Below are 22,012 nucleotides of genomic sequence, written 5' to 3'. Positions count from 1 at the left end.
TATACCCAACCTTCAACCCCAAACCATAACCCAATGCCCAACCCTCAACCCCAAACCATAACCCCACACCCAACCATCAACCCCAAACGATAACCCCATGCCCAAAAATCAAACCCATGCCCAACCATCAAGGCTAAACCATAACCCTATACCCAACTTTCAACCCCAAACCATAACCCCATGCCCAACCTTCAACCCCAAACCATAACCCCATGCTCAACCTTCAACCCCAAACCATAACCCCACGCTCAACCATCAACCCCAAACCATAACCCACACTCAACCATAAAATCCAAACCATAACCCCATGCCTACCCTTCAACCCCAAACCATAACCCCATGCCCAATCTTCAACCCCAAACCATAACCTCATGCCCAACCTTCAACCCCAAACCATAACCTCATGCTCAACCTTCAACCCCAAACCATAACCCAATGCCCAACCTTCAACCCCAAACCATAACCCCATGCCCAACCTTCAACCCCAAACCATAACCTCATGCTCAACCTTCAACCCCAAACCATAACCTCATGCTCAACCTTCAACCCCAAACCATAACCCAGTGCCCAACCTTCAACCCCAAACCATAACCCCATGCTCAACCATCAACCCCAAACCATAACCCCATGCTCAACCATCAACCCCAAACCATAACCCCATGCTCAATCATAAAACCCAAACCTTAACCCTATGCCCAACCATCAACCCCAAACCTCACCATTAAAGTTACCCTTATTTGTCAAGCTTACGATTTGGTGAAAAATTACCACTAAGCCAACCACAACCAAATCCAAAACCCAATCCCCAACTCTACACCCTAAGTTCCAACCCCCAACCTCAAACTATAACTACAAACCCAACCCCCAACCTTAAAGTACCACCTAAATCTAACCCACAACCCCAAACTACAATCCTATACCCAACCCTCAGCCTCAAACTGCAACCCCCAGCCTCAAACTACGACCCCCACCCTCAAACTACAACCCCAAACCTAACCTTCAGCCTTAAATGATAACCTAAATCTCAGCCATCAAGCCCAAACCATAACCCTAAGCCCAACCATCAACTCCAAACCATAACCCTAAGCCCAACCCCAAAGCAACCTTCAACCCTAAATAATAACCCTAAGCTCAACCATCAACCCCAAACCATAACCCTTTGCCCAACCTATTCTATAAAGCTAGAATACCCAAGAGAAAATGTCCAGTATACTGGACATTTGGAATGATGGGGTTAGCGTGTGTGTATATGCACATATGTGTATATACCGTGAGTGGGTTGAGGAGACCAGCGGACTCTCCAATGGCCTCTTCAATGTATTTCCTCTCCTCAGGCGTGATGGTGGGGTGAGCAGCCGGACTCTCATAGGAGACCAGAATCCAGAACATATACCAGCAGATCCCAAAGCTACCTACAGACATACAGACACACAGTGTACCAGTTAATCCCAAAATCACACATGGGGCTACTGTTCTGAATTGTTTTAATCTTATTCTAAAGAATAAACCACACTTTGCCTTCATAACATCTTAGGAGTGCATGTGCTGAACCAAATGGAGATCATTTAGTTCAGGGTTGGTGATTGAAGAAGCTGTGGAAGACATAATTATGCTAGTGTTCATGAAAGTACTCATTTTTTTTAGCGGTGCCTTTGAGTGTATTATTACAAAGGAATGCTGTTTGCACCATAGCTTCAGCTTCCTTGGCTATTGTACAGTAAGGCAAAGCAGTCAGTTGCTCATACCATTGTAGATCTTTGATCATGTCCATCTTTTGTCAGCAGCTATTGTTCCAAGAGATCCTTTGGCTTGACTTACAACTGTTAACATATTTAAATACAGGAAAAAGCCTGAAAAGTGACCCAACATACTAAATGTTTTCTACTCAACGCTCAGGGCTTCATGTCTAGTGAGCCAATATGCATTGTAACGTTCCATGAGGTGTCTCCTTCTAATGATCTTAGGTGACTGTTCCTCTTTCCTAATGCAGTTTGCCCATGCTTGACACATTTGTTTTTTTATTTGAGTGCTTGAAGAAGTTCTATTGTTATCTCTCATACTTCTAATTCTTCTTCCACACGTTTCTGTGATTAATACTGCTAATACTGATTCCAACTGCATTCTGAAGGTCTCGGCACTGTGACTTGTGCTCTGTATGTTTGGAGTTGATCGGATTGGTAGTTTTCAATAAAATTAAGTTTAAAAATTAAAGCCATTAATTAAGGCAGACTTCATTCACTGCACTTTCTGGCGTTGACAGAGACCAGGTCCACTCCCATGAACTTGGCAACTCCAGCAGCCCTGTCCTCTGCCTTTCACTTCTCCCATTCTCCAAGACAGTCCAGCAGGAGTGGTAGCACAGGTTTGCTTTCGTCCCGAAAGTGGCGTTTCACTCCACTGGCTTTTTCTCATCTTTCAATTTTTTCCTTTGAGTACCATGCAGTCACTGTATCTCTCCCCACAAAACATCCATCTCTTCTACGCTATTCCACCCCTTCATGCTCCTCCTCTTGACACAACCTGCACTTCACTCCTTCCTTGTCTTTCACTTCAAGTATCCTGACCACGCTTCCCCATCCTGATTCATTTTCTTCTCTCACTGGACACAAATACAGATGTGATATACAGGTCCACAGCCTCTCCATGCAGGCTCTCCACTTGTGTCCCACAAGGCCCGGTCCTGGGTCCTCTTCTCTTTTCTCTTTACACTAGCTCTCTTGGTGATGTAATATCTTCTCATGGCTTCTCTTCTCTTCTGTTATGCTGATGATACTCAACTAATGTTTTCTTTCTCTCCATCTGACACACAGGTTTCCAGTCGCATCTCAGCATGCCTGTCTGACGTCTCTTTATGGATGGCAGCTCATCACCTGAAGCTCAATCCCAGCAAGACTGAGCTGATATTCATCCCTGCAACTACAGGTCCTCATCATGATCTCACCATCTCATTCAAGAACTCTCTGATTGTTCCATCTGTAGAGGCGAGAAGTCTTGGTGTGACTCTGGATGGCCAGTTATCGTTCTCGACTCACATCATGAACCTGACTCGGTCATGCAGGTTTCTCCTGTACAACATCCGGAGGATCCGACCCTTCCTCACCCAAGAGGCCACCCAGGTGCTAGTGCAGTCTCTGGTCATCTCAAGGCTTGACTACTGCAACTCGCTCTTGGCTGGTCTTCCCATGCAGACCATCAAGCCTCTGCAGCTCATCCAGAATGCGGCAGCACGGCTCGTCTTCAATCTGCCCAAGTTCAGCCACGTCACCCCACTGCTGCGCTCCCTTCACTGGCTTCTTGTAGCTGCATCAGATTTAAACCCTAATGCTGGCCTACAAAGCCAGAAATGGACCGGCCCCTACAGACTTGATGGCAATGGTGAAATCTTGAACTGAACCACGAGCCCTTCGATCTTCGAGTGCAGCTCGGCTTGACCCGCCATCCTTCAAGGCGCTTGGAAGACCAGCGTGGAGAATGTTCTCTGTACTGGAGCCCAGGTGGTGGAATGAACTCCCACTGGCTGTCTGAACAGCAGAGTCTCTCACGGTCTTCAAACGCAGACTGAAGACTCATCTCTTTACACAGCACTTAAATCAGCACTGAGTTAGGTATTCACTGTATTGTACTGTATTGTAGTGTAGTGTAGTGTAGTGTATTGTAGTGTAGTTTAGTGTAGTGTATTGTAGTGTAGTGTATAGTAGAGTAGTGTATTGTAGTGTAGTGTGTTGTAGTGTATTGTAGTGTAGTGTAGTGTATTGTACGGCTCAGAGTTCTGTGTTCAGCTCTGCTCCTTCTCTCTCTGTATCAGTGACTGTGTTTCTATCAGTATCTGAGCTCAGGACCGTCTTCCTCTCTAACCTACTGGTAACCAGCAGAGAGACTTTCTGTAGACAGACAGAGCTCTTCCTGTAAGTCGCTCTAGATCAGTGCGTCTGCTAAATGCTGTAAATGTAAATGTAAACCCAAAGCTCAATGTCAACCCTCATGGACAGGGAAGTGCAGAAACACTTCACAGAACTTTACAATGCATGAAGACTCAAACCCATGAGTGATGGTCTTTCAGAAAGTCAAAGGATGTGTTGGAACAAGGGCTGCTGCCAACGGATGAACATGACTGAGGAACCTCAATGGCCTGGGCAAGCATTAGGAAGGAAGATGGTTTAATGAACTCACTAATTTGCCAAAGGTCAAGAAAGCTGAAGCTGTGGTGTTGAAACTGAAGTAAAATGTTTAAAATTAAGAGTAGTTTCATGAACATGAACATGAAACTGCTTCCACAGACTCTTCAATCACAATACCAGATTCTACAAACACTGAGAACTCTTTAGACAAATAGACCTAGCTAGCAAGTAAAAAAAATCAATAAGCAAATCAAGTTGAAGGAAATTTTCACATGGCGTTTGTGATTCTGTCCAGTGCATGTATGTGAATGACTAGAGGACTGGTATGTGTGAGAGTTTGTGTGCTTTTCTCACCATATACGTAAAAGACTGAGGACCAGCCGGAGTACTGCACTAACACTCCTGCTAATGGCATGGCAATCACAGCTCCAGCATACGAGCCTGTAACACAACAAGATGTTAGCAGCACTGTTCAGTAAAAAATCTGCCCTTTTGTGTTCAGAGTTTGCTTTTTAAATTTTTTGAGCCATGAGGCTACCGCAGCTTACAGATAGTAAGATACTACAGCTTTGTAGATAACAGTAGTGCCATGAACCACTCAAGTCTGTTGATTGCCAGTTCCACAACATGCTGATGTTGGGAACTGGGGGGTAGCCTCTCCAGAAGAGGGTGTACCCTCTTCCCACCTCTTTCAGATAGCCCAGGAGGATTTTCTCTCTAAGAGCAGCATTGTTCATGTTGTAGCCTCAGTCCTTCAGGTATCAACATGGTCCCCTGGTGAGGTCTGACGCTGTCATCATCCAGGACATTCATGGAATGTCCATTATCCAGGGCATTCCATGTTGCCAGTCTAAAAGGGATGATTTTCTGATTTGGACTGCAGGATGGATGTCTCAGTAGGCAAAGCGACTTACACAGGAGATGGTAGAGTGGGCAAGTTTTAGGCCAACTGTTTGGGTGAGCAGTGCCTTCCCTAAATAAGTCTGCTCAGCGACACAGGGGTCTGCTGAAAGCAGTTGCCACTCAAACCCAGCTGCTAGCAACCATATACCCCATGCCGCTGGCATGCAGGGCTCTAACTAGGAGATCCCAGGCCATTCATCCCTGCTCCCATCGACAGACACCCCATCACTGCCAGACGTCAACCGGATGTATGGTCAGATATGGTACACCGTGGTCAGAGGTTGAGAACTATGCACAGAGGTTTTTAGAGTGCCACAGGGGGTGTGCAGTCCCTTCACCATGACGAGGCAAATCCCAGTCACCAGGGGGAAACCCGGGATGACCAGCCCCCCATCATGACTGCGGGAAGCACCGGAGCGCCACTCTGTCGGAGAACTGCATACAGTGTGCCACCAACACAAGTCTGCTAGGGATTACTGAACAGCTCCACATGATTTGAGGCGAGCGTGTGATGGTTTGGCCATGCAGGTAGCTCCATGATAACTGCTGTGTTATTAGCTTCCATTACCTGTTAGCTACGTTAGCCTCAAGTCTTCAGTGCCAAATCTAAACAAGCAAACCTGGTCTATTGATTGGTCCCTGATAGAAAGGACTACGGCCTCACCACAGAACGCTGTTGTAGCCAATCGGCTTCTCTCCAGTGGCGGAGCCCATTTGGCCCAGATCCCATGGCATGCTGGGTAAGACACACCCTAAAAGAGTCACACAGACAGGATGTGATGTCATGGATGTGAGAATTTTTTGCTTATAATGTTTAAGTACTTAAAATAGCACTCCTTCAATTAAACTAAGCTTCACAGCCAAAAAGAAGATAGTTTAGCTCTGCAGGAGAGTTGACAGTGTTGTGTTTGACTCCACACTCCATGAGCACCAACGTTATATCAAACAGAGCCTGAAGGTGGTGCTAGTGGACCTGGCTTATCGAACAAAACTCGCTAGAGAATTTTGACCTAGTTTGGAGATAATTTTTCCTCTTTCTTGCAACAGAGTGGGTGTGTGGGGTGTTAAGAGGGAATGTTTAAAGGCCAGCATGGTTTTAGAAAAATCAGGCAATGAAGAGAGAGAGAGACAGACAGACAGAGACAGAGAGAGAGAGAGAGAGAGAGAGAAAGAGAGATTGAGACAGACAGACAGAGACAGAGAGAGAGACTGAGTGAGAAGGTGAGTGAGAGAAACAGATAGAGACAGACAGAGAAAGTGAGTGAGAGAGACAGACAGACAGACAGAGACAGAGAGAGAGAGAGAGAGAGAGAGAGAGAGAGAGAGAGAGAGAGAGAGAGAGAGAAAGAAAGAGAGTTTGAGACAGACAGACAGAGACAGAGAGAGAGACTGAGTGAGAAGGTGAGTGAGAGAAACAGATAGAGACAGACAGAGAAAGTGAGTGAGAGAGACAGACAGACAGACAGAGAGAGAGAGAGAGAGAGAGAAAGAAAGAGAGATTGAGACAGACAGACAGAGACAGAGAGAGAGACTGAGTGAGAAGGTGAGTGAGAGAAACAGATAGAGACAGACAGAGAAAGTGAGTGAGAGAGACAGACAGACAGACAGAGAGACAGAGAGAGAGAGAGAGAGAGAGAGAGAGAGAGAGAGAGAGAGAGAGAGAGAGATTGAGACAGACAGACAGAGACAGAGAGAGAGACTGAGTGAGAAGGTGAGTGAGAGAAACAGATAGAGACAGACAGAGTGAGTGAGAGAGAGAGACAGACAGACAGACAGAGACAGAGAGAGTGAGTGAGAGAGAGAGTGAGACAGACAGAGAGAGAGAATGAGAGAGAGAGTGAGTGAAAGAGAGAGAGTGAGTGAGTGAGTGAGACACACAGACAGAGACAGACAGAGAGAGACAGAGAGAGAGAGAGTGAGAGAGAGACAGACAGACAGAGACAGAGAGAGAGAGAGAGAGAGAGAGGGAGACAGAGAGAGAGAGAGAGAGAGAGAGATAGAGAGAGAGGGAGAGAGAAGGATGAAAGATGAAGGAGATGTGTTTACCTCCACCAGTCCCTGTAGCACTCTCACTATGATCACACACAGGTAGTGAATACGTGCTGCGGACGGGATCAACATGTTTAACGTTGATGTAGCAACGATCGCAAACCCAAACACCCTAAAACACACATTCACAAAGTGCACGTCATAAGAAGAACCATAAGTACAGAGGTCCATGTTACATAAGCGTATCGTCACTGTTTTAACTAAACCTGTATTTCCACTTTTAGTGTTTTTTATTTCTTTTAACAGAATTGAAAGCTCATCCTTTCCAGAATATAGCTGCCAATTAGTACTGCGAGTTTTCTCGTTCTTGCTTGATACAGAATTTCAGATGCTCACCAGTTCAGGTTCTCCTTTATTGTATTGTATTTCATAATGCATCAAATGTTCTCAGTGTCTTTATGGACCTACTTTGTGCACTGGTGCACAGTCACGTTGGAGCAGGAAGGGGCCGTCCCCAAACTGTTCCCACAAGGTTGGGAGCATGAAATTGTCCAAAATGTCTTTAAGAGTTTTAAGAGTTCCTTTCACTGGAACTAAGGGGCCGAGCTCAACTCCTGAAAAACAACCCCACACCATGATCCCCCCTCCACCAAACTTTACACTCGGCACAATGCAGTCAGACAAGTACCGTCTCCTGGCAACCACCAAACCCAGACTCGCCCATCGGATTTCCAGACGGAGAAGCGTGATTGGTCACTCCAGAGAACTCGTCTCCACTGCTCTAGAGTCCAGTGGATTGACTCTGCAGAAAGTTGGTGACCTCTGCACACTATGCCCCTCAGTATCCGCTGACCCCGCTCTGTCATTTTAAGTGGCTGACCACTTCGTGGCTGAGCTGCTGTCGCTCCCAATCGCTTCCACTTTGTTATACCCACACATTTCTGTAAATATGTTATTCTATCTTTTGATGGGATGTCACTGTAGAAATGAAACTCAGATATAAGTTAAAGTGGTCAGTGTGCAGCTTGTACAGCAGAGCAGATTCACTGTCCTCTGAAAAGAACAACACACAGACATTAATGTCTAAATAGTTGGCAGCACAAGTGAGTCCACCTCACAGTGAACGTGTCCTGATTGTGCCCAGTTGTGTCGTCGTCCCTCCCTGGTGTCGTGTGACTCGTTAGAATTACAGGATTCCAGGTGTGAACGGGGAGCAGGGCTGTTAAATTTGATGTTTTGGGTACAATTAACTCAGACTGACCACTGGATATTCAACATGGAACATCATGGTAAAGAATCTTTGAAGATGTGAGAAATAGAATTGCTCTCTCTACAAAGACACCTGGGCTATAAGAAGACTTAACACCCTGAAACTGAGCTACAGCACGGTGGCCAAGGTCATACAGCAGTTTCCCAGGACAGGTTCCACTCCGAACAGGCCTCACCAGGGTCCACCAAAGAAGTTGAGTCCATGTGTTCAGCGTCATATCCAGAGGTTGGCTTCAAACAATCAATGCATGAGTGCTGCCAGCATTGCTGCAGAGGTTGAAGAAGTGGGAGGTCAGCCTGTCAGTGCTCAGACCATACGCCGCACAATACATCAACTCGGTCTGCATGGCCATCATCCATGCAGACCGAGTTGATGTATTGTGCGGCGTATGGTCTGAGCACTGACAGGTAAACAGTCCAAGAACATGGATTACTGGAACCAGTTCCTGTGGTCTGACGAGACCAAGATAAACTTGTTTGGCTCAGATGGTATCCAGCATGTGTGGCGGCACCCTGGTGAAGAGCATCAAGACAACCGTCTCTTGCCTACAGTCAAGCATGGTGGTGGTAGCATCATGGTCTGGAATTGCATGAGTGCTGCCGGCACTGGGGAGCTGCGGTTCATTGAGGGAAACATGAATTCCAACATGTACTGTGACCTTCTGAAGCAGAGCACGATCCCTCCCTCCGGAAACTGTGATGGACTGGTCAAGTGTGTCTCCAGACCTAAACCCAATTGAGCACCTGTGGGGCTTCCTCAAGCAGAAGGAGGAGGAGCACAAGGCGTCTAACATCCACCAGCTCCGTGATGTCATCATGGAGGAGTGGAAGAGGATTCCAGTAGCAGCCTGTGCAGCTCTGGTGAATTCCATGCCCAAGAGGGTTCCAGCAGTGCTGGATAATAATGGTGGTCACACTAAATATTGACACTGGGCACAATCTGGACACGTCCACTGTGAGGTGGAATCACTTGTGCTGCCAGCTATTTAGACATTAATGTCTGTGTGTTGTTCTTTTCAGAGGTCAGTAAATCTGCTCTGCTGTACAAGCTGCACACTGACCACTTTAACTTATATCAGAGCTTCAGTTCTACAGTGACGTCCCATCAGAAGACAGAATATCTGCAGAAATGTGAGAGGTGCACTCACTTTTGTGAGATATTTTGTGTATATATCTACAGGATGAGTCAAAAGTCACAGGACACCATTTGATCTTATTTTATTTTTTTGCTGTCACAAGCCTCCACGATTCGGTGCTGATGGTGGTGTGTTTCACAGATTTTCTCAGCATACACAATTTGTTTAAGATGACCCCAGAGATAAAAGTCGATAATAAAATAAAAAATAAATAAAATGGTGTCCTGTTACTTTGGACTTACCCTGTTTTATATATTTTCACTGAAATATGGAGTTTCACATCATTTCTTTCTGTTTTTGATTACATCTTGCACAGTATCCCAGTGTCTCAGAGGGCTTCGAACAGTTGCTCTAAATTTCAGGAAGATCTGTTCACATAGTCTCTTTTTTGACAGCTTAAGGTGGAAAATAACATTTCCTAAAAGTAAAGCACTTGATTACTATGTTGTCAAAAAACATCAAAGAAAAAGTACATATTTAAAGCGTTTCGAAGCCTAAAATGAATTTTATTAACAGAAAGTGCATTCTTCTTGTAAGAGGTTGTGTTTAATTGCATCATGTATAATATGGTTTCTTTGCACACAACAGACATTTACCTGCATAAATAGAATTTTCTTTCTAGCTGTGATAAAATATACCCATGGGCTAACCACATGCTTGTTGTCCGTCAGACAGGGTTGAAGCTCTGTGTTGGACTGGTTTAGAAATTTCACTCTCAGTGTGTTCCCACCCTAAAATCAATGCTCCCTCTCACGTTTAACTTTCAGTGTTATCCCCAAATGTGTTTTCTAGCTACAAGAGCACATCTGGCTTTACAAGACTAACAAAACGCAGGTGGCCCTTTATAATGAGTTTAAATTTCATGATGATTGTTGCAGCAGAAACCAAAATCTTGTTCAATTAACCTCTATGCAAAGGTAATAAAGCTTTTTCTTTTTCATATGCAAAGTGGAGGTACAAGGCTCTGTCACAACAGCGACAGCGTTTTAAACAAGTTCTGACCTGTTGGCAGCAAATTTCTGACAGATGAATCCTCCAGGAATCTGAGTGACGATGTAACCCCAAAAAAAGGATCCATGAATCATTCCTACTGTCTCTGGATCCCACTGAAACTGAGCTCTCTGAAAGAGAGAGAGAGAGACAGAGAGAGACAGAGAGAGAGAGAGACAGAGAGAGATAGAGAGAGAGACAGAGAGAGAGAGAGAAATTAATGCAATGACTGGGACTTTTCTGACACTTTGATTTTTGAGGAAAATAGTCCAGAAGAAAACCACTGCTCCCATCACCACCACTGTAAAGAAATCTGCCAGTATATTTTTCAACAAACATTTCACATCACATCACTCTGAGGTTACTGAGGTGGAGCAGTGGGTATTTCAGTAGTAAGATGGGGTTACTGAGATGGAGCAGTCAGTATTTCAGTAGTAAGATGGGGTTACTGAGATGGAGCAGTCAGTATTTCAGTAGTAAGATGGGGTTACTGAGGTGGAGCAGTCAGTATTTCAGTAGTAAAATGGGGTTACTGAGATGGAGCAGAGGGTATTTCAGTAATAAGATGGGGTTACTGAGATGGAGCACTGGGTATTTCAGTAGTAAGATGGGGTTACTGAGGTGTAGGAGTGGGTACTTCAGTAGTAAGATGGGGTTACTGAGATGGAGCAGTGGGTATTTCAGTAATAAGATGGGGTTACTGAAATGGAGCACTGGGTATTTCAGTAGTAAGATGGGGTTACTGAGGTGGAGCAATGGGTATTTCAGTAGTAAGATGGGGTTACTGAGGTGGAGCAGTGGGTATTTCAGTAGTAAGTTGGGGTTACTGAGGTGGAGCAGTGGGTATTTCAGTAGTAAGATGGGGTTACTGAGGTGGAGCAGTGGGTATTTCAGTAGGAAGATGGGGTTTACTGAGATGGAGCAGTGGGCATTTCAGTAGTAAGATGGGGTTACTGAGGTGGAGTGGTGGGGTTAACTGTGGTGGAAAAGGGTTACTGAGGTAAAGCAGTGGGTATTTCAGTAGTAACATGGGGTTACTGAGGTGGAGCAGTGGGTATTTCAGTAGTAACATGGGGTTACTGAGGTGGAGCAGTGGGTATTTCAGTAGTAACATGGGGTTACTGAGGTGGAACAGTGGGTATTTCAGTAGTAACATGGGGTTACTGAGGTAAAGCAGTGGGTATTTCAGTAGTAACATGGGGTTACTGAGGTGGAACAGTGGGTATTTCAGTAGTAACATGGGGTTACTGAGGTGGAGCAGCGGGTATTTCAGTAGTAACATGGGGTTACTGAGGTGGAACAGTGGGTATTTCAGTAGTAACATGGGGTTACTGAGGTGGAGCAGTGGGTATTTCAGTAGTAACATGGGGTTACTGAGGTAAAGCAGCAGGTATTTCAGTAGTAACATGGGGTTACTGAGGTGGAGCAGTGGGTATTTCAGTAGTAACATGGGGTTACTGAGGTGGAGCAGTGGGTATTTCAGTAGTAACATGGGGTTACTGAGGTGGAACAGTGGGTATTTCAGTAGTAACATGGGGTTACTGAGGTGGAGCAGTGGGTATTTCAGTAGTAACATGGGGTTACTGAGGTAAAGCAGCAGGTATTTCAGTAGTAACATGGGGTTACTGAGGTGAAGCAGCAGGTATTTCAGTAGTAACATGGGGTTACTGAGGTAAAGCAGCAGGTATTTTCAGTAGTAACATGGGGTTACTGAGGTGGAGCAGTGGGTATTTCAGTAGTAAGATGGAGCTACTGAGGTGGAGCAGTGGGTATTTCAGTAGGAAGATGGGATTACTGAGGTGGAGTGGTGGAGTTAACTGTGGTGGAAGAGGGTTACTGAGGTAAAGCAGTGGGCATTTCAGTAGTAACATGGGGTTACTGAGGTAAAGCAGTGGGTATTTCAGTAGTAACATGGGGTTACTGAGGTGGAACAGTGGGTATTTCAGTTGTATGATGGAGTTACTGAGGTGGAGTGGTGGAGCTAACAGTGGTGGACCAGGGTTACTGAGGTGAAGCAGTGGGTATTTCAGTAGTAACATGGGGTTACTGAGGAGGAGGGATGGGGTTAACAGTGGTGAGATGGGTTAAAGAGGTGCACTGGTGAGGTTTACAGTAGTAGATGGGGTTACTGACGTGGAGGGATGGGGTTAAAAGTGGTGAGATGGGGTGAAGGTGGGTGGGTGAAGTTAACAGAGGTAAGACGGGGTTACTGAAATGGACGGATGGGGTTGACAGTGCTGAGATGGGGTTGCTGAGGTGGAGTAGTCAAGTTAATAGTGGTGAAATGGGGTTATTGAGGTGGAGTGGTGGGGTTTACAGTGGGGAGATGTGGCCATTGCAGTAGAGGGGTGGTGTTACTGAAGTGGTGGTGAGGTTACAGAGGTGGAGGGTTGGGGTTATTGAAGTGGTGGTGAGGAAACTGAGGTGGAGGATGGGTTTATTGAAGTGGTGGTGAGGTTACTGAGGTGGAGGACTGGGTTTATTGAAGTGGTGGTGAAGTTACTGAGGTGGAGGGTTGGGGTTACTGAAGTGGTGGTGAGGTTACTGAGGTGGAGGGCTGGAGTTTTTGAAGTGGTGTTGAGGTAACTGAGGTGGAGGGTTGGGGTTACTGAAGTGGTGGTGAGGTTACTGAGGTGGAGGGCTGGAGTTTTTGAAATGGTGATGAGGTAACTGAGGTGGAGGGTTGGGTTTATTGAAGTAGTCTGTGGGGTTACTGAGGTGGAGGGTTGGGCTTATTGAAGTAATGTGTGAGGTTACTGAGGTGGAGGGTTGGGTGTATTGAACTAGTGTGTGAGGTTACTGAGGTGGAGGGTTCGGGTTACTGAAGTGGTGGTGAGATTACTGAGGTGGAGGGTTGAGTTTATTGAAGTATTGTGTAAGGCTACTGAGGTGGAGGGTTGGGGTTATTGAAGTGGTGGTGATGTAACTGAGGTGTAGAGTTGGGGTTATTGAAGTGGTGGTGATGTAACTGAGGTGTAGGGTTGGGGTTATTGAAGTGGTGGTGAGGTAACTGAGGTGGAGGGTTGGAGTTAATGAAGTTGCGCTGAGGTTACTGAGGTGGAGGGCTGGAGTTTTTGAAGTGGTGGTGATGTTACATAGGTGAAAGGTTGGGGTTATTGAAGTCGTGGTGAGATAACTGAGGTGGAGTGTTTGGGTTATTGAAGTGGTGTGTCAGGTTACTGAGGTGGAACATTGGGTTTATTGAAGTAGTGTGTGAGGTTACTGAGGTGGAAGGTTGGGTGTATTGAAGTGGTGGTGAGGTTAATGAGGTGGAGGGTTGGGTGTATTGAACTAGTGTTTGAGGTTACTGAGGTGGAGGGTTGGGGTTTTTGAAGTGGTGGTGATGTTACATAGGTGAAAGGTTGGGGTTATTGGAGAGTTGGTGAGGTAACTGAGGTGGAGTGTTGGGGTTATTGAAGTGGTAGCTAGGTAACTGAGGTGGAGAACTGGAGTTTTTGATGTCGTGTGTGAGGTTACTGAGGTGGAGGGTTAGGCTTATTGAAGTGTTGGTGAGGTTACTGAGGTGGATGGTTGGGTGTATTGAACTAGTGTGTGAGGTTACTGAGGTGCAGGGTTGGGGTTATTGAAGTGGTGGTGAGGTTACTGAGGTGGAGGGCAGGAGTTTTTGATGTCATGTGTGAGGTTACTGAGGTGAAAGTTTGGGGTTATTGAAGTGGTGGTGAGGTAACTGAGGTGGAGGGTTGGGGTTATTGTAGTTGCGCTGAGGTTACTGAGGTGGAGGGCTGGAGTTTTTGAAGTGGTGATGATGTTACATAGGTGAAAGTTTGGGGTTATTGAAGTGGTGGTGAGGTAACTGAGGTGGAGTGTTTGGGTTATTGAAGTGGTCGTGAGGTAACTGAGGTGGAGGGTTGGGGTTATTGTAGTGGTGGTGAGATATCTGAAGTGCAGGGTTGGAGTTATTGAAGTGGTGTGTCGGGTTACTGAGGTGGAGGGTTGGGCGTATGGAACTAGTGTGTGAGGTTACTGAGGTGTAGGGTTGGCGTGATTGAAGTGGTGCTGAGGTTACTGAGGTGGAGGGTTAGAGTTTTTGAAGTGGTGAGATGGGATTACTGAGGTGAAAGTTTGGGGTTGTTGAAGTGGTGGTGAAGTTACTGAGGTGGAGGGTTGGGTTTATTGAAGTGGTGGTGAGGTAACTGAGGTGGAGGGAGGGGTTTATTGAAGTAGTGTGTGAGGTTACTGAGGTGGAAGGTTGGGTGTATTGAAGTGGTGGTGAGGTTAATGAGGTGGAGGGTTGGGTGTATTGAACTAATGTTTGAGGTTACTGAGGTGGAGGGTTAGGCTTACTGAAGTGTTGGTGAGGTTACTGAGGTGGAGGGCTGGAGTTTTTGAAGTGGTGGTGAGGTTACTGAGGTAGAGGGCAGGAGTTTTTGATGTCGTGTGTGAGGTTACTGAGGTGAAAGTTTGGGGTTATTGAAGTGGTGGTGAGGTAACTGAGGTGGAGGATTGGAGTTATTGAAGTGGTGGTGAGGTTACTGAGGTGGAGGGTTAGGGTTATTGAAGTGGTGATGAGGTTACTGAGGTGGAGGGTTGGGGTTATTGAAGTGGTGGTAGGGTTTCTGAGTTGGAGGGCTGGAGTTTTTGAAGTGGTGGTGAGGTAACTGAGGCGGGGGGTTGGAGTCATTAAAGTAGTGTTTGAGGTTACTCAGGTGGAGGGTTGGAGTTATTGAAGTGGTGTGTGGGGTTACTGAGGTGGAGGGTTGGGTTTATTGAAGTAGTGTGTGAGGTTACTGAGGTGGAGGGTTGGGTGTATTGAACTAGTGTGTGAGGTTACTGAGGTGGGGGGTTGGGGTTATTGAAGTGGTGGTGAGGTTAATGAGGTGGAGGGTTGGGTGTATTGAACTAATGTTTGAGGTTACTGAGGTGGAGGGTTAGGCTTATTGAAGTGTTGGTGAGGTTATTGAGGTGGAGGGCTGAAGTTTTTGAAGTGGTGGTGAGGTAACTGAGGTGGAGGGTTGGGTGTATTGAACTAGTGTGTGAGGTTACTGAGGTGCAGGGTTGGGGTTATTGAAGTGGTGGTGAGGTTACTGAGGTGGAGGGCAGGGGTTTTTGATGTCGTGTGTGAGGTTACTGAGGTGAAAGTTTGGGGTTATTGAAGTGGTGGTGAGGTAACTGAGGTGGAGGGTTGGGGTTATTGAAGTGGTGGTGAGGTTTCTGAGTTGGAGGGCTGGTGTTTTTGAAGTGGTGGTGAGGTAACTGAGGCGGGGGGTTGGAGTCATTAAAGTAGTGTTTGAGGTTACTCAGGTGGAGGGTTGGAGTTATTGAAGCGGTGTGTGGGGTTACTGAGGTGGAGGGTTGGGTTTATTGAAGTAGTGTGTGAGGTTACTGAGGTGAAAGTTTGGGGTTATTGAAGTGGTGGTGAGGTAACTGAGGTGGAGGGTTGAGTTTATTGAAGTAGTGTGTTAGGTCACTGAGATAAAGGGTTGGGTTTATTGAAGTAGTGTGTGAGGTTACTGAGGTGGAGGATTGGGTGTATTGAACTAGTGTGTGAGGTTACTGAGGTGGAGGGTTGGGTGTATTGAATTAGTGTGTGAGGTTACTGAGGTGCAGGGTTGGGGTTATTGAAGTGGTGGTGAGGTTACTGAGGTGGAGGGCAGGAGTTTTTGATGTTGTGGTGAGGTTACTGAGGTGGAGGGTTAGGTTTATTGAATTAGTGTGTGAGGTTACTGAGGTGCAGGGTTGGGGTTATTGAAGTGGTGGTGAGGTTACAGAGGTAGAGGGCAGGAGTTTTTGATGTCGTGTGTGAGGTTACTGAGGTGAAAGTTTGGGGTTATTGAAGTGGTGGTGAGGTAACTGAGGTGGAGGATTGGAGTTATTGAAGTGGTGGTGAGGTTACTGAGGTGGAGGATTGGAGTTATTGAAGTGGTGGTGAGGTTACTGAGGTGGAGGGTTAGGGTTATTGAAGTGGTGATGAGGTTACTGAGGTGGAGGGTTAGGGTTATTGAAGTGGTGATGAGGTTACTGAGGTGGAGGGTTGGGGTTATTGAAGTGGTGGTGAGGTAACTGAGGTGGGGGGTTGGAGTCATTAAAGTAGTGTTTGAGGTTACTCAGGTGGAGGGTTGGAGTTATTGAAGTGGTGTGTGGGGTTACTCAGGTGGAGGGTTAGGGTTATTGAAGTGGTGATGAGGTTACTGAGGTGGAGGATTGGAGTTATTGAAGTGGTGGTGAGGTTACTGAGGTGGAGGGTTAGAGTTTTTGAAGTGGTGGTGAGGTTTCTGAGTTGGAGGGCTGGTGTTTTTGAAGTGGTGGTGAGGTAACTGAGGTGGGGGGTTGGAGTCATTAAAGTAGTGTTTGAGGTTACTCAGGTGGAGGGTTGGAGTTATTGAAGTGGTGTGTGGGGTTACTCAGGTGGAGGGTTGGAGTTATTGAAGTTTTGGTGAGGTTACTGAGGTGGAGGGCTGGAGTTTTTGAAGTGCTGTTGAAGTTACTTAGGTGGTGTGTGGGGTTACTGAGGTGGAGGGCTTGGGTTCCTGAAGTGTTGTGTGGGATTACTGAGGTGGAAGGCTGGGGTTATTCAAGTGGTGTGTGGGGTTACTGAGGTGGAGGACTGGGGTTACTGAAGCGGTGTGTGGGGTTTCTTAGGTGGAGGGCTGGGGTTACTGAAGCAGTGTCTGGGGTTACTGAGGTGGAGGGCTGGGGTTACTGAGGTGGAGGGCTGGGGTTACTGAAGCAGTGTGTGGGGTTACTGAGGTGGAGGGCTGGGGTTACTGAAGTGGTGTGTGGGGTTACTGAGGTGGAGGGCTGGGGTTACTGAAGTGGTGTGTGGGGTTACTGAAGCAGTGTGTGGGGTTACTGAAGCAGTGTGTGGGGTTACTGAGGTGGAGGGCTGGGGTTACTGAAGTGGTGTGTGGGGTTACTGAAGCAGTGTGTGGGGTTACTGAGGTGGAGGGCTGGGGTTACTGAAGTGGTGTGTGGGGTTACTGAGGTGGAGGGCTGGGGTTACTGAAGTGGTGTGTGGGGTTACTGAAGCAGTGTGTGGGGTTACTGAAGCAGTGTGTGGGGTTACTGAGGTGGAGGGCTGGGGTTACTGAAGTGGTGTGTGGGGTTACTGAAGCAGTGTGTGGGGTTACTGAGGTGGAGGGCTGGGGTTACTGAAGTGGTGTGTGGGGTTACTGAAGCAGTGTGTGGGGTTACTGAGGTGGAGGGCTGGGGTTACTGAAGTGGTGTGTGGGGTTACTGAAGCAGTGTGTGGGGTTACTGAGGTGGAGGGCTGGGGTTACTGAAGTGGTGTGTGGGGTTACTGAAGCGGTGTGTTGTGTTGCTGAGGTGGAGGGCTGGGGTTCCTGAAGTGGTGTGTAGGGTTACTCTGAGGTGGAGGGCTGGGGTTACTGAAGCGGTGTGTGGGGTTACTGAGGTGGAGGGCTGGGGTTACTGAAGCAGTGTGTGGGGTTACTGAGGTGGAGGGTTGGGGTTACTGAAGTGGTGTGTAGGGTTACTCTGAGGTGGAGGGCTGGGGTTCCTGAAGTGGTGTGTAGGGTTACTCTGAGGTGGAGGGCTGGGGTTACTGAAGCGGTGTGTGGGGTTACTGAGGTGGAGGGCTGGGGTTACTGAAGCAGTGTGTGGGGTTACTGAGGTGGAGGGCTGGGGTTATTGAAGTGGTGGTAAGGTGGAGGTTTGGGGTTACTGAAGCAGTGTGTGGGGTTAAAGCTGATGGTACACGGACCCTTCGCCACTCACCACATTGATGGGTTTCCCTCCTCTGTAGATGGTATGGTTGTTGACCATGCTGACCACGGCCACTCCCAGGTTGCAGCGGATGCCAAAGGAGATACAGAAGCCCAAGCCTGAGAGGATGGCGATGATGTAGCGGCGAGGCAGACCAAAACAGGTGCAGTCCACCACCGGGAGCTCCTTCTCCTCCACCAACTCGGGACGTCCCTCTGCTGACAGCTCGATCGTCTCCCCATTCTCCTGACGCTTCTCTATGATTCTGACAGAGGGGGACGCAGGGAAAATGACAAAAGGTGAGTGAGACGAATTCTTATTGACTCTTGGTAGCGTACGGTTTGGGTCCAACGTGGAAGACTCATGAAAAACAAGGTGAAAATGCCAAGGCAGAAATCATGGCTTGTGCTCACTATGTGTTTAACAATAGTTAAATAATAAGATAAAAAATTATAGATGAAAAAATAAATAAATAAAAGATGTCTTTTGCCTTGGTTTAGCACTGCACCTTACCTTAATCAATATTTTAATTGCATATGTTCTTATCCTTTTAGTTTTAATCAATATTGTTATTTATGTATTTTTTTTAGTTAGTTTTATTTATATGGTATTTGTATATGAAAATCCAATGCAGGCATATATTCAAATTTCTTGTATTTTCCCTCACGCTACTATATGAATGTGCTGTTAGCTGAATATGTTCTTATCAGAGGGTAATAACTAACAGCTACCATGCCATTTAGGCACATTAGGTGATATAGTATCAGACACTCACATTTTCAATTTGAAAGAAATATCATTTATATCACACAACAATAAAGTCACTGAAGCATGTATACTTAGCTTGTGTTCACAAATGCCTATCTTGTCTCAGATGAAAGTTTAAGACTAGTTTCAATGAAAAAAATGCTCAAAACCAGAGCTTTAAAAACTTACCAAAAAGCACGAGTTTAAGGTTATAAAATATATACCACAATATAAAATAATATCGCTTTTAACCAACATGACATTAATAAGCTTCTGGGTACAATAACTGCTGATGTTTCAGCTTCAACAACTCGCAGATAAATATTCAAGTCATCACTAAACATCACTGTTGATGTTTTAAACAATTGTGCAAGACTGCAGTTAAGAACCAAAATGTTTCATGAAATGTTTATATCCTTGTCAAACATTTAAAAAATGCCTAGACAAAGAAGCTATAAGTCATTTCATTAGAATAAATGAATTATTATTTTTCATTTCATAATGCATCAAATGTTCTCAGTGGTGACCGGTCTGGACTGCAGGCAGGTCAGTTTAGCACCCGGACTCTTTAAATACGGAGCAGTGCTGCTGTAATACATGCAGAATGTGGTTTTACATCGTCTTGCTGAAATAATCAAGGCCTTCCCTGAAAAAGACGTCGTCTGGACGGCAGCAGATGTTGATAAAACATGTTTATATCATTCAGCTTTAATGGAGCCTTCACAGATGAGCAGGTCACCCAGGCCATGAGCACTAATGCCCCCTAAACCATCATGAAAACTGGCTTTAGAACTGAGCACTGATAACAAGCTGAGGGGTCTTCAGCCTGGAGGACACAGTGTCCATGATTTCCTAAAGGAATTTCAAATGTTGATCCGTCGGACCGCCGGACACTTTTCCACTTCCCCTCAGCCCATTTTAAAGGAGCTCAGGCCCAGAGAAGGTGGCAGCGTTTCTGGATCCTGTTTATATTTGGGTTCTTCTTTGTGTTTTAGAGTTTAACAGCGTTTGTGGATGCAGTGATGAACTGTGTTCACAGACAGTGGTTTTCAGAAGTGTTTCTGAGCCCATGCAGTGATTTCCACTACAGAATCATGTCTGTTTTTAATGCAGTGCTGCCTGAGGGCCCAAAGATCACGGCCAGCAGATACTGGTGTTCAGCCTCGTCCCTCACAGACAGAGATTTCTCCAGATTCTCTGAATCCCCACAATATTTTTTATGTTGAAAAACATTATTGTACTAACTGCCCACGCAGTCTTTCACAGAGGAGTGACCCCTCCCCATCGTTACTTCTGAAAGACTCCGCCTCTCTGAGATGCTCTTTATACCCAATCATGTTACTGACCTGCCGCCAGTTAACCTTGTTCATTATGAAATGTTTCACCTGCTGCTTTTTTTTTATCATTTAACAGCCTTTTCTGTCCCCTGTCTCAACTTTTTGAGATGTGTTGTTGGCATCAATTTCAAAATGGGCAAATATTTTTATGATGTTTAAATTCCTTTGCACTTTATATTTATTACTAAACTGCACTATTTATAAATAGAAATATTACCATTCGCACATGCGCGATACCCTCATGTGCAATACCTATAATATATAGCTGCTTCAATCTTTTCCACCCTCGTTTATTTGACTTATTTTACTTTTTCAATAATTTTATTTCAAATTATTTTGTAGTTTTATTTTTACTTTTAATCATTTTAAACTATATAGTCTTTACTTTAATGTCTTGCATTTTATATTTTATGTTAGCCTCTATTTTTGCTTCATTCTTAGTTTAATCTTTTTTTATATATATCCTAAAACCGTTTGATACCTATCACGCATCCGTCAAGCTCCAAGATGAATCCAGACTACATCTCCCAGAATCCTCTGGGAGATCACATGACTCCTGACCTTTCCTTATGTTCCAATCAGCGCTCTAGATGTCCTGAATACTGATTCTCATGTCATATGACCTTAGCTTAGTTTAATTGTGTGGTCTTGGATCTTTGGTGATCTACCAAGTGGTCTGTTGTTTGTTTGATCCCTGTTTCTGACCAGTGCTTTCCGCTTTCCGGCTCTGCCTTTCCCCTTTGGACTGTTTGCCTTTCTTGTTTGACTCCTGTTTTGGACCTTTTTGCCTCTTTTCCTCGACACTGCCGTTTTGCTTAGCCCTCTTGGACTGTTTGATGGTGATGACCGTCTGTTTGTATCTGCTCCTCCTTTTGGAATTGCCCCGTGTTTTGTGACCACGAACTTGGATTCTGATTCTGATTGTTGGCACGTTACACTTTGCTGTACCCTGTGCAATGACAAAGAATCTTGAATCCTTCAACATTTGATTTGTTGTCTTTGCAGTATTTTCAATTAAACATTGGGTTTAAATGATTTGCCCATTCTTGCATCTTATTTTTATTTACAGTTTGCAAAGTGCCCCAACTGTTTTTGGAAATGGGCTTATAATAGCAGTTGACCCTGCTGAGTCGGAAGACCTATTGACCATACGGAGTCAGAGGAACCCTCATCCTTTTTAACCTGCTCCGATGCTAGGATTACCAAGGACAGCCGCCTACTCCTCTGCCACCGCCCCCATCGGCCTCACGTCTCAGATGCGCTGCTCCAGTGAATCTTGCGTGGATTCACAAGTTCATATGAATAAATAAATAAATAAATAAAGACTAATGCAGAGAGAATAAGAGCTGCTGGTTTTCCTGGCTAGAAAGTTATGTTTGCCATTCATAGTGAAAACTGGTCTGGTCTTGCCTGATTGGCTAAATGCAATGTGACGGACGCGCTCATTTGCATCGAGTTGAAATCTGCTGAGCGTTTTTGCTGTGATGCGGTAAAATCTATGCACTGTGCGATGAGTGCACTGAGGCAGAGCTGCAAGTGGACGCATATCACCAGTGTTTAAAAAGAGGCGCTGGGCTTAAACTCAAGAAAAAGAGTTAGGATGGAAAGACCATAAAGCCGCTGAATATTTAACTATATTTGAATGGTTGTGGCATTTTCCATGTGCACCAGTGTTTGTGACTAGATGTTCTTCTCTTCATCCTGGACGAATCTAGAGCCCAAAGAGATACACAAACGAACAAATCACTGCTGTCGGAAGGGAACCTGGTATCTCCAAAACGGCAGCTTTACAGGAGGAGGCAAAAACCTACTTTACCTTTAATAGAAGTCAGTGGAACCA

The 22,012-nt window shown here is 45.7% G+C and overlaps 1 protein-coding gene across 2 annotated transcripts in view; it reads right to left on the bottom strand.

The window, feature by feature from the left end:
• Nucleotides 1-22,012, bottom strand: part of slc17a7b (solute carrier family 17 member 7b) — a 45,464-nt gene that overhangs the window by 14,603 nt on the left and 8,849 nt on the right. For both annotated transcript variants that reach the window (XM_017684576.2, XM_037536713.1), the window contains exons 2-7: nucleotides 18,101-18,353; nucleotides 10,418-10,536; nucleotides 7,068-7,182; nucleotides 5,686-5,773; nucleotides 4,473-4,559; nucleotides 1,270-1,412 (exon numbers count right to left, since the gene is read on the bottom strand). In XM_017684576.2, the coding sequence (XP_017540065.1) occupies nucleotides 1,270-1,412; nucleotides 4,473-4,559; nucleotides 5,686-5,773; nucleotides 7,068-7,182; nucleotides 10,418-10,536; nucleotides 18,101-18,353 (805 nt within the window). The remainder of the gene's footprint in view (nucleotides 1-1,269; nucleotides 1,413-4,472; nucleotides 4,560-5,685; nucleotides 5,774-7,067; nucleotides 7,183-10,417; nucleotides 10,537-18,100; nucleotides 18,354-22,012) is intronic.

This window comes from Pygocentrus nattereri, chromosome 3 (assembly GCF_015220715.1).
Source record: "Pygocentrus nattereri isolate fPygNat1 chromosome 3, fPygNat1.pri, whole genome shotgun sequence".
NCBI classification, from domain to species: Eukaryota; Metazoa; Chordata; class Actinopteri; order Characiformes; family Serrasalmidae; genus Pygocentrus; species Pygocentrus nattereri.
This window is presented reverse-complemented; position numbering and strand designations above follow the sequence as displayed.